This window comes from Pipistrellus hanaki (assembly GCF_964339955.1).
Source record: "Pipistrellus hanaki genome assembly, chromosome: 5".
NCBI classification, from domain to species: Eukaryota; Metazoa; Chordata; class Mammalia; order Chiroptera; family Vespertilionidae; genus Pipistrellus; species Pipistrellus hanaki.
Window position 1 is genome coordinate 46,898,211 of NC_140507.1, and position 12,092 is coordinate 46,910,302.

At 39.7% G+C, this 12,092-nt stretch overlaps 1 protein-coding gene across 3 annotated transcripts in view; it reads left to right on the top strand.

Moving 5' to 3' along the window:
* The window catches only part of HHIP (hedgehog interacting protein), a 95,098-nt gene that overhangs the window by 69,287 nt on the left and 13,719 nt on the right, over positions 1-12,092 (top strand). For all 3 annotated transcript variants that reach the window (XM_084886340.1, XM_084886341.1, XM_084886342.1), the window contains exons 11-12: positions 1,775-1,856; positions 11,375-11,523. In XM_084886340.1, coding sequence (XP_084742466.1) covers positions 1,775-1,856; positions 11,375-11,523 — 231 coding nt within the window. The remainder of the gene's footprint in view (positions 1-1,774; positions 1,857-11,374; positions 11,524-12,092) is intronic.

A 12,092-nucleotide genomic window follows, 5' to 3' on the forward strand; every position in this document is an offset into this window, starting at 1 on the left:
AAAAATAATATTTGTTGATTTCAGAGAGGAAGGGAGAGGGAGAGAGAGATAGAAACATCAATGATGAGAGAGAATAACTGATCTGCTGCCTCCTGCACGCCCCACACTGGGGATCAACCCACAAGTTAGGCATGTGCCCTGACAAGGAATCAAACCTGGACCTCCTGGTTCATAGATAGATGCTCAAACACTAAGCCACACTGGCTGGGCCTGTGTGCGGGTTTTTTAAACTATAAAATCAGGTTGGGTTTGTAGGAAGAATCAAATGAGGTAAACTATCTAAAGAACTTGAAAGTAAATGTAATTTTTTACTTACATTCCTTTGCTTTTTAACTTCATTTTTAGTTTTTCTATTGTGCGTAAGTTTTAAGCGTATACCATGTCATGTCCATTTCAGGGTTTTCTTAATACGCAATATATAGAGGGGAATAGAGAAGTATAGAGTAAATCAAGAACAATATAAAGAGGGGAATAGAGAAGAATAGAGTAAATCAAGAACTATCTCATGAATGAGAAGCAAATATAAGTATTAAAGCCTTATAAACATGTAATCATAAGTATAGCTTCTAACTCCCTATTTGTGTTATCCACTCTGAATGAACACTGAGTTACATGGAGGTACTGGTAATAAACAAGAGGGGTTCTCTCCTGACAGGGTCAGCTGTCTGTTGTATTTCACCATCATGAACAGAGCCTAGGATCACAAGTGAGGGAGCTAGAATTGGGATTGAGCTTCAGGGTCTCTCTCCTTCTGTCTTTCCAAATTTTTATTTGTATTGTTTAATAGCTAAACATTAAAAAGGTGCGAGTATCCCAATTCCATCTAGCCTCAAATTATCCATTAACAGTGACAAGGTAATCAAACCTTTCAGTCTTGGGCAGAATAAATCAAGATAAAACCTGCCATCAACACTCATTCTACAAATATATTCTGTGCAAAGCTCTGTTCTAGGTGTTGTGGATACGGCAGCAGATTTAAAAAATCTAAACTGTTGTCATTAAAATCATATTCTAAAAATATATACTGCATGTCAATTGGTAATAAGTGCTGAGGAGAAAAATCTAGTTGTGAAGAAGGATACAGATTGCTGGGGATTGGGACAAGTGCAATTTTAAATAATGTAGTCAAGAAAGATGATGTGTAAGCACAGACTTAAAGGAGAGAGGGGGGCAGGGGTGAACCCACTGAGGATCTACTGAAAGACAGGAACCTGAGGCAGGAGCCTGGGTCAGGAACCTGCCTTGTGTGGTCAAAGCCAAGAAGCCAGTGAAGCTAGAAAGAAGTGAATAAGGGGCAAAACATTGCAAATGAGGCAGAACAATAAGGGGCGAAGGGAGACAGCACAGGCCACTGTCAGAGCTTGGCTTTGCTCTGAGAGAGATCAGAAGCCATTGGAGGCTATCGAAACGAGTGTGATCCAATTCATGGGATCTAACTTACTTTATAAGAATCACTGTGGCTGGTATGTTGAGAGAAGACACAGAAGGACAAGGATAGAAGCAGGGTGATAAGGTTAGGAGGCTGTTGCCATAATCAGGGTGAGAAATTAATTAGAGTAACAATGGAATGTGGAGAGAAGTGGGTGGAATCTGGGTGCAATGTGAAGGCAGACGAATGAGATTCATAACTTTTAGGCAGGTGATCTTCCTGAGGGGGTGTGTGTGTGTATGGGTGGGGGTGTGTACGTGCATGGGAGCACACACACACACACACACACACACATGTATAAATACATGTACTGTGGAATAATTTATTGTATTTCTCTCTACATAGGGGAAATTTACATTCTATCAAGTAGCAAAAGTATGACCCAGACTCACAATGGAAAACTCTACAAAATTATAGATCCCAAAAGGTAAGATTTCTTTTTGTATTCCTTTGCGTGAAGAAATATTCTTCTCCACATTATTTTAGTGCGTTCACAGTAGTGATAGGCAAATTACAATGAGCAACTGAGAAAGATGACTGCGCCTGTCCTGAGAGGACCCTCGGCCCCAATCTGTGAGAGCCAGACTGGACTATGTTGAAACTCAAAAGTCTTGTTGCTGTCACACATTCAGGTCGTTCTTGTTGCATGAGGGCAGCGTTATGGGTGTGGAATGAGTCCTCAGTTAAATGTGAGGAAGACCCAGATGTACGAGGCAGTGGCTTCGGCTCTCCTGGGGAAAACAGTCCCCCACCCCCCACCCCTTGTCTCTTTGAGAAAACTAGAAACACACTGGCAGACGTTGCAGCTGCTCACTGTGATTTCTGATAGGCAATCAGGGGAAGTTATTTTGGCAGTTCAACATCTGAGCCTCATTTCAAAACCCCCTGGAAGTTCACAGCTCGTATGCAGGTTTCTGTGACTAAACAAACAAAAACTAAAAACGTGTTTTGTTATTTACCTCAGCAAAAAGGAGACTTGAATGTTTTTGGGTTGTTTTTTTTTTAAATATATATTTTATTGATTTTTTTTTACAGAAAGGAAGGGAGAGGGATAGAAAGTTAGAAACACTGATGAGAGAGAAACATCAATTAGCTGCCTTCTGCACACCCCCCACTGGGGATGTGCCCGCAAACAAGGTACATGCCCTTGACCGGAATCGAACCCGGGACCCTTCAGTCTGCAGGCTGAAGCTCTATCCACTGAGCCAAACCGGTTTTGGTAGAGACTTGAATGTTTTAATCCTTTGAGGAGTATATTTATTCCTGTCCTGCTCCTCTCCACCCACCGATCACAACACACACACACACACACACACACACACACACACACACACAAACACACACACACACACACACGGTGTTTAAATGATCTTGAATTGTAATTAGTCAGTCGTTAATGTCATGGATAAAATTGGACTATCAGGAGCTGCTCAAAGTATATACTGTCAAATAGAAATTAGACACAGTTTGGAAACAACTATCACAGAACGTAAGCATCCTCACAAGCACGGCCGTTGTTGGGCACCAGCAGTCACGGGAGCCCGCTAGCCCCTGTGACGAGCTTCACATCAGTTCTCTGCTAACTTATCTTCATGAGCCCATTTGCAAACTCACGTTCCTGGGTTTCAAGTCTTTTAGAAGAATAAGTTCTAATAACCCTGAAAAGTTTACCAAAAGCAGTATTGTAGCTCTATTTTAAAAATATTTTCCCAAGTTGTAAATTGTGTATCTTTTTTCTGAAAAAAAGTCACTAACAAAATGGAGATTCTTGCCCTTGTACCACAAAACACTGTTTTTCCTGAGGCGCTTCAGAACAAAAAGGAGAATACTCCGTTCTAAACCATCTGTCCAAAGCATCCCACCTAGACATCGGTCCCACAGTGATAGCATCCCTTCGCTGCCTAAGGAACACGTTTGCTTTCACAATGAGACAAGGACCGGCTGTGCCCTGCGGGGGTTCTTTTCCTCCTTGAATGTGAAGCCAGTTGTTCTCTTTGTGGAAAGCAAAGTAATGAATGAAAAAAAAACGTCAGACACCACAGTAACTGTTGAAGTTGGCACTAGGAAGAACGGAATCCAAACTCATGTTAATTCATAAAATACCAGCATTCTAATGATTCATAATGAGGCCTGGGGGTTTCGCTCAGATCTGACGCTCACCATTCGTTTCAAAATAGCCATTGTTATTCCATTACGTTCGTCCAAGTTGGTCTGCTTTTGCAAGCTTCCTGGTAGTGGTATAATGAATTCTCCCTCCTCCTCCTCCTTCTCCCTCTCCTCCTCCTCCGGAAAATCTTTCTCTCTTCATCTGGATTGTTTAGTCTGTTGGTGGTGCACGGAGGTGAATTTTACACCTTCAACCCATTATTAGTGTCTAATTACCAGGGTTGCCATGAGGGACCTTGGCTTTGTGATCTGAGGGCCCCCTCTCATAGGGTGGTCTCCGAGTGACATACCTGAAAGGCCTGACTTCTCATTATGGTGCCTGTTTCTGGTGAGTCGTGTCATGTGTGGGGCCAGGGTTAAGATGTGTGTTTGGTTTTCAGGAGGTTGGGGGAGTAACAGACCCCAAAGACATGGTCCTTGTACACAGGCAGAGGCATACATTTCAAAATCAAACTGACTGTAAGAAAACAAATGTTTTCATAAACATTTGTTGGGAGACTCGTTCTGTTTTGATTTGGATGCCAACGTTTATTATTACAGTATTTCAGCCTAGATGAATTGAATTTCTATATGAGTAGACACTTTCGTGTATGTGAGCGGGATTATTTTGCAAACACAAGCTAATTACTGGCCTTGCAGTATTCAGAGTATCTGCTTCAAAGCAAAAAGTGTTTCTCTAAAACTTTTGAGGGAGAAAGAAAGGAAGGAAGGAAGGAAGGAAGGAAGGAAGGAAGGAAGGAAGGAAGGAAGCCTCATCAACTGAAAAAACAATATATAGACATTTTTTGTCATATCCCAAATCCATCTCAAATTAAAATCTTAGGTTAAGTCTAGTCTGTGGAGGAGTCCCAGATTTGTAATGTTTGCATAATATCTTTCAAACATGAGTTGACTCCTGGCCCTGGAAGAGAGGAACAACAAATTATAAAAATATTCTATATTAGATGTCACAGAAGTTACTTTCTTACCATAGGATTTGTTTGTTTCTATTTTTCCCTACACACACACACATACACACACACACACACACACACACACACACACAGTAACTCACATTCAAGAAAGATGAGGGAGTTCATAAACCATTTGTAATATTCTTAAGTTCCTTTGACAAAAGCAGGCAAACTTCCCTAAGGACAATGTGGTCTGAGGCTGTATGTTACACATTTACATAAGTGCAAAATCATGTATAGTGGGCGGCCTTCTCAGAAGAGGATGGTAAGATAACCTCTTATAAACATCAAATGCTGCCCTAGCTGGTTTGGCTCAGTGGATAGAGTGTCAGCCTATGGACTGAAGAGTCCTGGGTTCGATTCCAGTCAAGGGCACAGACCTTTGTTGCAAGCTCAATCCCCGGCATGTGCAGGAGGCAAGCAATTGGTCTGTCTCTCTCACGTAAGTGTTTTTCTTTCTCTGTCTCTCCCCGTTCCTTTCTCTCTCTCTCTCTCTCTCTCTCTCTCTCTCTCTCTCTCTCTCTCTCTCTCTCTCTCTTTCTCTAAAAACCAATGGAAAAAATATCCTTGGGTGGGAATTTTTTTAAAAAATCAAATGCCATTATTTATCACGAAAGAAACTTCAGTGAGAACACAACCAGGTTTCTCTATGGCTTCGCTAGAACTCTGGAGTCGTTTAAGGAAAAAAGCAGAACATTTCACCTCGGTGTTAGTATCCTCCGAGTGGAGCATTACATCTTGTGGTGGAGTTGCATTAGGATCAAGTCCACACCAATCACCCAGGGTGCTGGGCCCACGCACTGGGTCCCCCACAGTCCGTAGGATGGGTTCTCATGCCCTACCTGGGAGCTCTTTCAGCCAGCAGTTCCAGAAAAGATTCCAACCCAGTGAGCACAAAGGCCTGGGCCACAATTCGAGTTTCACATAGTAGTGCCCCCTGAGACTGGCCGAGAGAAGCAGCAGGTCTAGCCTGATAGGACAGAGAGTCCACTGGTCTTGTCTCTGACTCTCCCTTAGTGTAGGCCCGGGGCTAAGTGGGTTCCCAAGGTGTGTCCCTTCTCCTTTGCTATGGAACTGAGTTCACGCTGCCCTACACCCTTTCTGCAGAGGGCTATGGAGGTCATTAAATACTACATTTAAAATGTTAAACTCTGAATATTGTTGGTATTCAGTACGTGCACTAAAGAATTATTTTCAGGTGACCTCTCAACATTTAAGTTTGTGTTAGTTCCAAAGTTAGGGTAAAGGTGTCCATGGAGCTGTAAAGAGCTCTTCATACATAGCTTTCAAATATCCAAGGCATGCCTTGCATGCTTGCTCTTTATGAAATCTTTTCAGGGTCAAACAGTGCTCCTGGGGGATAGAAACTAGAGAATTCCAAAAAGAGTGATGCATTTTCCAAGCTTTATTGTGTGTGTGTGTGTGTGTGTGTGTTTGTTGTTGTTTTGTTGTGTTTTTTTTTTGCACTTTTGACAAAGGTTCTTTCATTTTTGTTCAGATGAACTAAAAGCAAATGACTTTTTTTTTTTAATTTTGAAATATTGCTGGGGTTTTTTTCTCCAGGAATTTACATAACAAAATCATTCTTAATCATGTTGATTTAATTACTGTGTACCCAGTCATGCTGTATTTTAACATACGGCTTATCTGTTACCCAACCAAGTCCCACAGACCGTTCCCTTAAGGGGTCTATAAATGAACAATGCGAATTCCAAGCTGGAGAGGTCATTTTACAGAAACGCTGTACCTCAGACTCCTGTGTGACCAATATCAAAACCTACTCCTCTTGCCACCTCCCTACCGCTCCCCTCCACGGCCCCACTTACTGCCCGTTGTTTATTTTCTTAAAATATCTTCATCCTACTCCTTATTATACTGGATGCTGAAGAGTGCTTTATTAAAAAAAAAAAAAATCACTTCATAAGAGGAAATGGTTCTGTTTATCCTCCGCCTATGTCTCAGGGAGCCGGCAGGCAGCTCTGCTATCCCAAAGAAAGTCATGCATAATAGAGAGGCTTTAGCCCAATAAGCCAGTCTAGTCCCAATTCATCAGTCAAAGTTTTATGCAAGTGGCCCCCCTAGGTTGATAAATCCCCACAGTGCCTGTTGACCCAGCTGCCAAGCCTCTTGCTGCAGGCGGTGTTTTCATGGCCACCCTGACAGTAATACAAACTGTTTAGCAGCTCCATTGACCTTTCAGCTATTAACAGGGACACAGCCTCCGCTAGGGACTAGTTTTCAAACATGACAGAATTTCTTAACACTAGAGGTCATGAACAAGTATATGCCCTATAAAAATCCATTCAGCATGGTGGATTTGAAACCTAAAAGACCAGGAAGCATGTCCCACAGTTTGGCTATCGTTATTTTGTTACATATCCAATAACTGAAAAAATGGATACTATATCTGCCAGGGTGTATTTTACTCTTAATGTACTGCATTGTATGTTGTGATGCACAATATCCTTTTTACCAACAAATCCTTTTCTAAGCTGTAAGGCAGCATCTGAAGTTTTAAAGAAACATTACCAAAAAATGGGGTGAGAGCAAAATCAAAATTTCTAATGAACGGATAAGCATGCATACATAATGTATGGCAAGAGCCTAAGCATAACTGGAATTTTATTCATACTTTACCAAGATTTGCTTATGTGGTTTTTTTGTTTTGTTTGTTTGTTTGTTTGAAGTATTTGCTTATGTTTTTGAATAAACTATCCTTATGGAATCCATACAATGCTATATGAAACCATCACAAATTTCAAAATGAATAGAAAATATTATATAATAATTTAAGGAAAGAAATATCTAAATTACCATGTTATTTTTTAAATAGTTATATAATTCTTCTTATATGAATATCTTATTTCCTGGAGACATGATCCATGACCACAGCATTCAAAGGAATTTTCTGCTTTGTACTATGTAGTATACTCTTTCTTAAATTACCAAATTTAAATGTTAGAATACCAGCTCCTAGAGTAATTACATAGATTGCTTTAAAAACTTGAATTACCACTTATAAATGGCATTTGTTGAAAGGACATAAAATGGAGAATATGAACAGAGAAGAGCGTATTCTTCAGGATGACACTCATTTGTTAAGAGTCAAAACTCGTAAAAGCATTTCTTGGAATTCCCACATTTCTCCCCTGCCTGGAATGGCGGTAGATGACTAAACCTTCTGAATACCTTATACTTCTACTGCAAGGCAATGTGTCACCAGATATTGTAGTACTTGAGATAAAGGCAGGTTTAATCTTGCATAAAACAGCCACATACATTTGTAAAATGATGTTTTCTAGAGGAAGGTGTAATTTTTAAAGAAAAACTGCATATTATCATCATTTTTTCACTAATCCATTTTAGTTGGGTTAAAAAATCTGTTGCTTAAATGACTTGTTTTTATCGATAACGATAAATGAATCAAAAAGTGTAACATCAAAATTTGGGAATTTATCTTCATGGAGTTTATATATCAGGAAAAGTATTTGAGAAAGTTTCTACTATATGCATTCAGCTCAATTTAACAAACATGCATTGAATGCCTATATTTTCCTAGCACCTATGAATGTAAGTAGTTGAAGGAGATAAAATACTTTGATGGCTTAAATGTCATCTTTCTATAACATCCCTCAATCCTAAGCTAATTACTGCCTCCTCTATATTCCTGTGTTACTGCATTTATGCCTGTATCGCAACAAAGATCATACTGATTTAGTCTGTGTTTGTTTGTCTGTCTTCTTCATGGTTTGTCCATGAGGATCAGGATTCTGTTTTGTTTATATCTTAGCCCCATGAAGAGCACAGTATTTGCCCGAGTAATGACTGGACTTGAAGAGGTTTGAATATGTAGTTTTTGTCCTCAAAGCTTTATTCCAATTGGGAAGGGGAAAGGGGAGGATAATCTATTCCTTAAGAGAAGTGAAGTTCTGTAAGAAATGAGCTGTTTTATGTAATTTTGAGTTAAGGTATTCCCAATAGACTAACAGTTTAAAAGAGAGGATTTATTGGACATGCCAAGTGAGGAATGTTAGTTGTCAACTTTATAACAGAAGAAAAAGATGATTTTTCCAGGTATTTAAATAAAGAAAAAGGAATCACAATATTTATTTATATGACAACCACACTATCATTTATAAGCTAAAGTAAACAAGCCCAACTATGAAATATTTTCATCCATAGTTAGATAAGTATTTACTAAATCTTAGGCAGAAAAACAAGTTAGAATTCTGCCCGTAAGCTCTACATCCACATATATGGTGGAAAATAGTCAGAGCATCTAATTGGAGGGTCAGTGTGGACACAAGTCTCAGATACCCACCCTGAAAAACTGCACTTCAGAACTGGACCCCTATTCTCCTGTCTGCCTTCCTCTCCTCGGCAAATTCCCATGGGAATCAATTCCCTTGCACCCTGCCTCAAACTGGCAGCATCTTCTGATTGTTGTCCTTTAACCAAAGCCACTTCCATTCTTGATCTAAATGGTGTCTTCTCTTTAGACTCAGCTGCTTAGGCATAAGCCCTACTGTCGAGCAGTACATGAGCTGTGTGTCTCTATGTTTTGCATGACATACAACATGTAATATATTCTTGATACATTCCTACTTCTGGGTCTCTTTTTTTGAATGTGTCGGAAAAGGGTGAACAAGTGAATAACAAGTGGAACTGAATAACGGAATTCTAGTTACCAGTAAAATTTGAACAACACTGCTTACTGAGTGCCACCTGGCCAAAGATTGTGGCCTATGACTCAGAAGAACTTCCTGGCTACTAAACAAATGGCTCTACTGATGGTCAAAGACACCGCCATTGTTTCAACGAGTAAGACTTTTAGTTGAGGAAGACAGAGAGCAGATTTGAACGAGTCAACCACAATAAGAAAAAGTCAGAGAGCGTGCTCTCCCTTTCCTAGGCATAATTTTTTCATACTTTCTCCACCTTATCCAGCCCTGCCCTGAGTCCCCAAAAGACACCCTTGGGAAACACATGGACAATATCCATTAATGTTTTCTGTGTAAAAATATGCTTAGTCCATGGAATACTTTAGGGAGCTTTCTAGAAATTGATCATTTCTAGATTTAAATAGGGGGTTTTTCTGAATTGTCATGTTAGTAGTAAAGCACTGTTGTTTCAACTCAGATTGGGACTTTTACTGGAGAGAAGAGCTAGAGAAGTCACTATATATTTTTAATATGATTTTGAGTCATTGTAGAAACAGCCTGAGGTCAGCCTCCAAATTATTATTGCTGTTCACAGTGCCCACAGGGGCATAACAAGGCAACCCACCTGAGGAAAGGGGGATCTAAAGGGCCTAATTATTTGCTTCTCTCAGAAAGCTACCTCATTACCTCTTGTGGTGGTTGTGACCTATAATTATCACTTTCTTTGATATGCTACTGAAGGAGTCCCACCACTTTGGCTGTCCTGAGGATGGCCATTTGACTGGTGATGGTGCCTTTGTTTACATTCCTTAACCAAAAAAGAGCTTTCTCATCACACAGGGAGCACAGGTAACAGTTCCTGATGAGAAGTGTACCACCACATGTCTTTCCCCAAAGACCATTAGACAGTGAGTAGTTAATTGTGATCATGGTTCCAGCCTGACTCAGCTTGAAAGCCTCTTCTTTCAAAAGCAGTGAAAACCATAAAAATCTTCACAAGGCATCTTGATCCCTCTCTAAACGATGGCAGTTATAGAGCAATTAAAAGAAAGTCTATGACTTTTAACTCAGCAGATAAGATGTTTCTCTTTGCTCCCAATAGCATTTGTTTCCTTCATAGCAGAATAAAATTAAACATTTTAAAATGTATATCTACACATTCATAAATATATATATATATATGTATATATATAATTCTTTGCATAAAGACTTGAAATTTTGAGTCAGTAGGACACACACTCATACACACACACACAGTGCAATATCCTTTCCAAAAAAGTTAGCCTAAAAATGTATCTCAAAATAAATGTAAAATTGAAATAAAAATGGATTCTCAAGTTTTTTAGGCTACAAGCATTTATTTTGCTGAATACCCTCAGCCTTGTGATTATGAAAAATATTACAGTAACAGGTGAAACATATCTCAGATACTACAAAAAAATTTTGTAGATCTTAAAAAAAAAATTTTTTTAATGTCTATACATCTATATTGTTAAAGTTATAATTGCTAGGATGTCTTAGCCAGCAAATGTAAAATATTAGTGTAGCATAATTATATATATATATATATATATATATATATATATATATATTATAGATGTTTCTCTCTCTCTCTCTCTCTCTCTCTCTCTATATATATATATATATATATATATATATATATATATATATATTTTATTGATTTTACACAGAGAGGAATTGAGAGGGACAGAGAGTTAGAAACATCGATGAGAGAGAATCATCGATCAGCTGCCTCTTGCACACCCCCCACTGGGGATGTGCCCACAACCAAGGTACATGCCCTTGACCAGAATCGAACCTGGGACCTTTCAGTCCACAGGCTGACGCTCTATCCACTGAGCCAAACCGGTCCCGGCACACAATTATATTTTAATCAATGAATTTTGATCATGATGAAGTTTCTTACAATGTTTGCTAATTTCCTCTTTCATTCAAACTGACTAGTTTGTTTCCTCTCTGGTGTGTATTTTCTATTCCTAGAAAGTTGTAAAAAATAAAAATAAGAAATAAAAAAGTTGTCAATCTTTCAGAGTCCCTTAAAAGAAGGGTCTGCTTAGAAAGCAAGAGATGCACTTTGTGAGCTACAAAATCATTAGATTTCATTCCAATGGTGATTTTCAACCAATTTCTGTCTTTTGTTTCAGACCTCCAGTGCCCGAGGAGTGCCGAGCAGTGGTCCAGCCAGCCCAGATGCTGACTTCCGAATGCTCCCGGCTCTGTCGGAATGGCTACTGTACCCCCACGGGGGTGTGCTGCTGCAGCGCAGGGTGGGAGGGCGACTTCTGCAGAATCGGTCAGTACTGCCGTTGTCCCAGTGGGAGATTGGGCAGGGGACAGTCCTCGGGAACTCAAGAACTTAACACCAGGTCATTTCTTCTTGAATTATGGAGTGTTCAACATTCAGTCATTTCCAATAATATTAATGCTCACTTTGCCCCTGAACTAGCTAATGAAAGCTTTCCCCTTTTCCCAACGTGAACATTTCCCATACATAAGTTAGTCATTAAACATAAAAGGCTTTTAAATCATTGCATCCTTTCCAAAAGTAAAAATTAAAAACACATCATCTCTATAGGCTCCCAGTCCTGGGTTTGAGATTTCCCACCAGCCAAGGCCTTGGTGTGTGCAGAGCCCCTCTCCCAGTGTCAGCACTTTCCAGACGTCCCAGAAATGCCGCTCGAGCTTAACTGCTCGCTTTCTGGCTATGGTGCACTGAAAACGGGGTTCTTCTGTGGGCATGATTAAATAAAAGGGGGAAACGCAATTACCTAGAGGCATATATAAGATTTTTAAACCCTTTTGGCCACTCCCTTGTGAGCCATCAACAAGGGAGGTTTATTCCAGGGTTCCTCTATCCTTTAA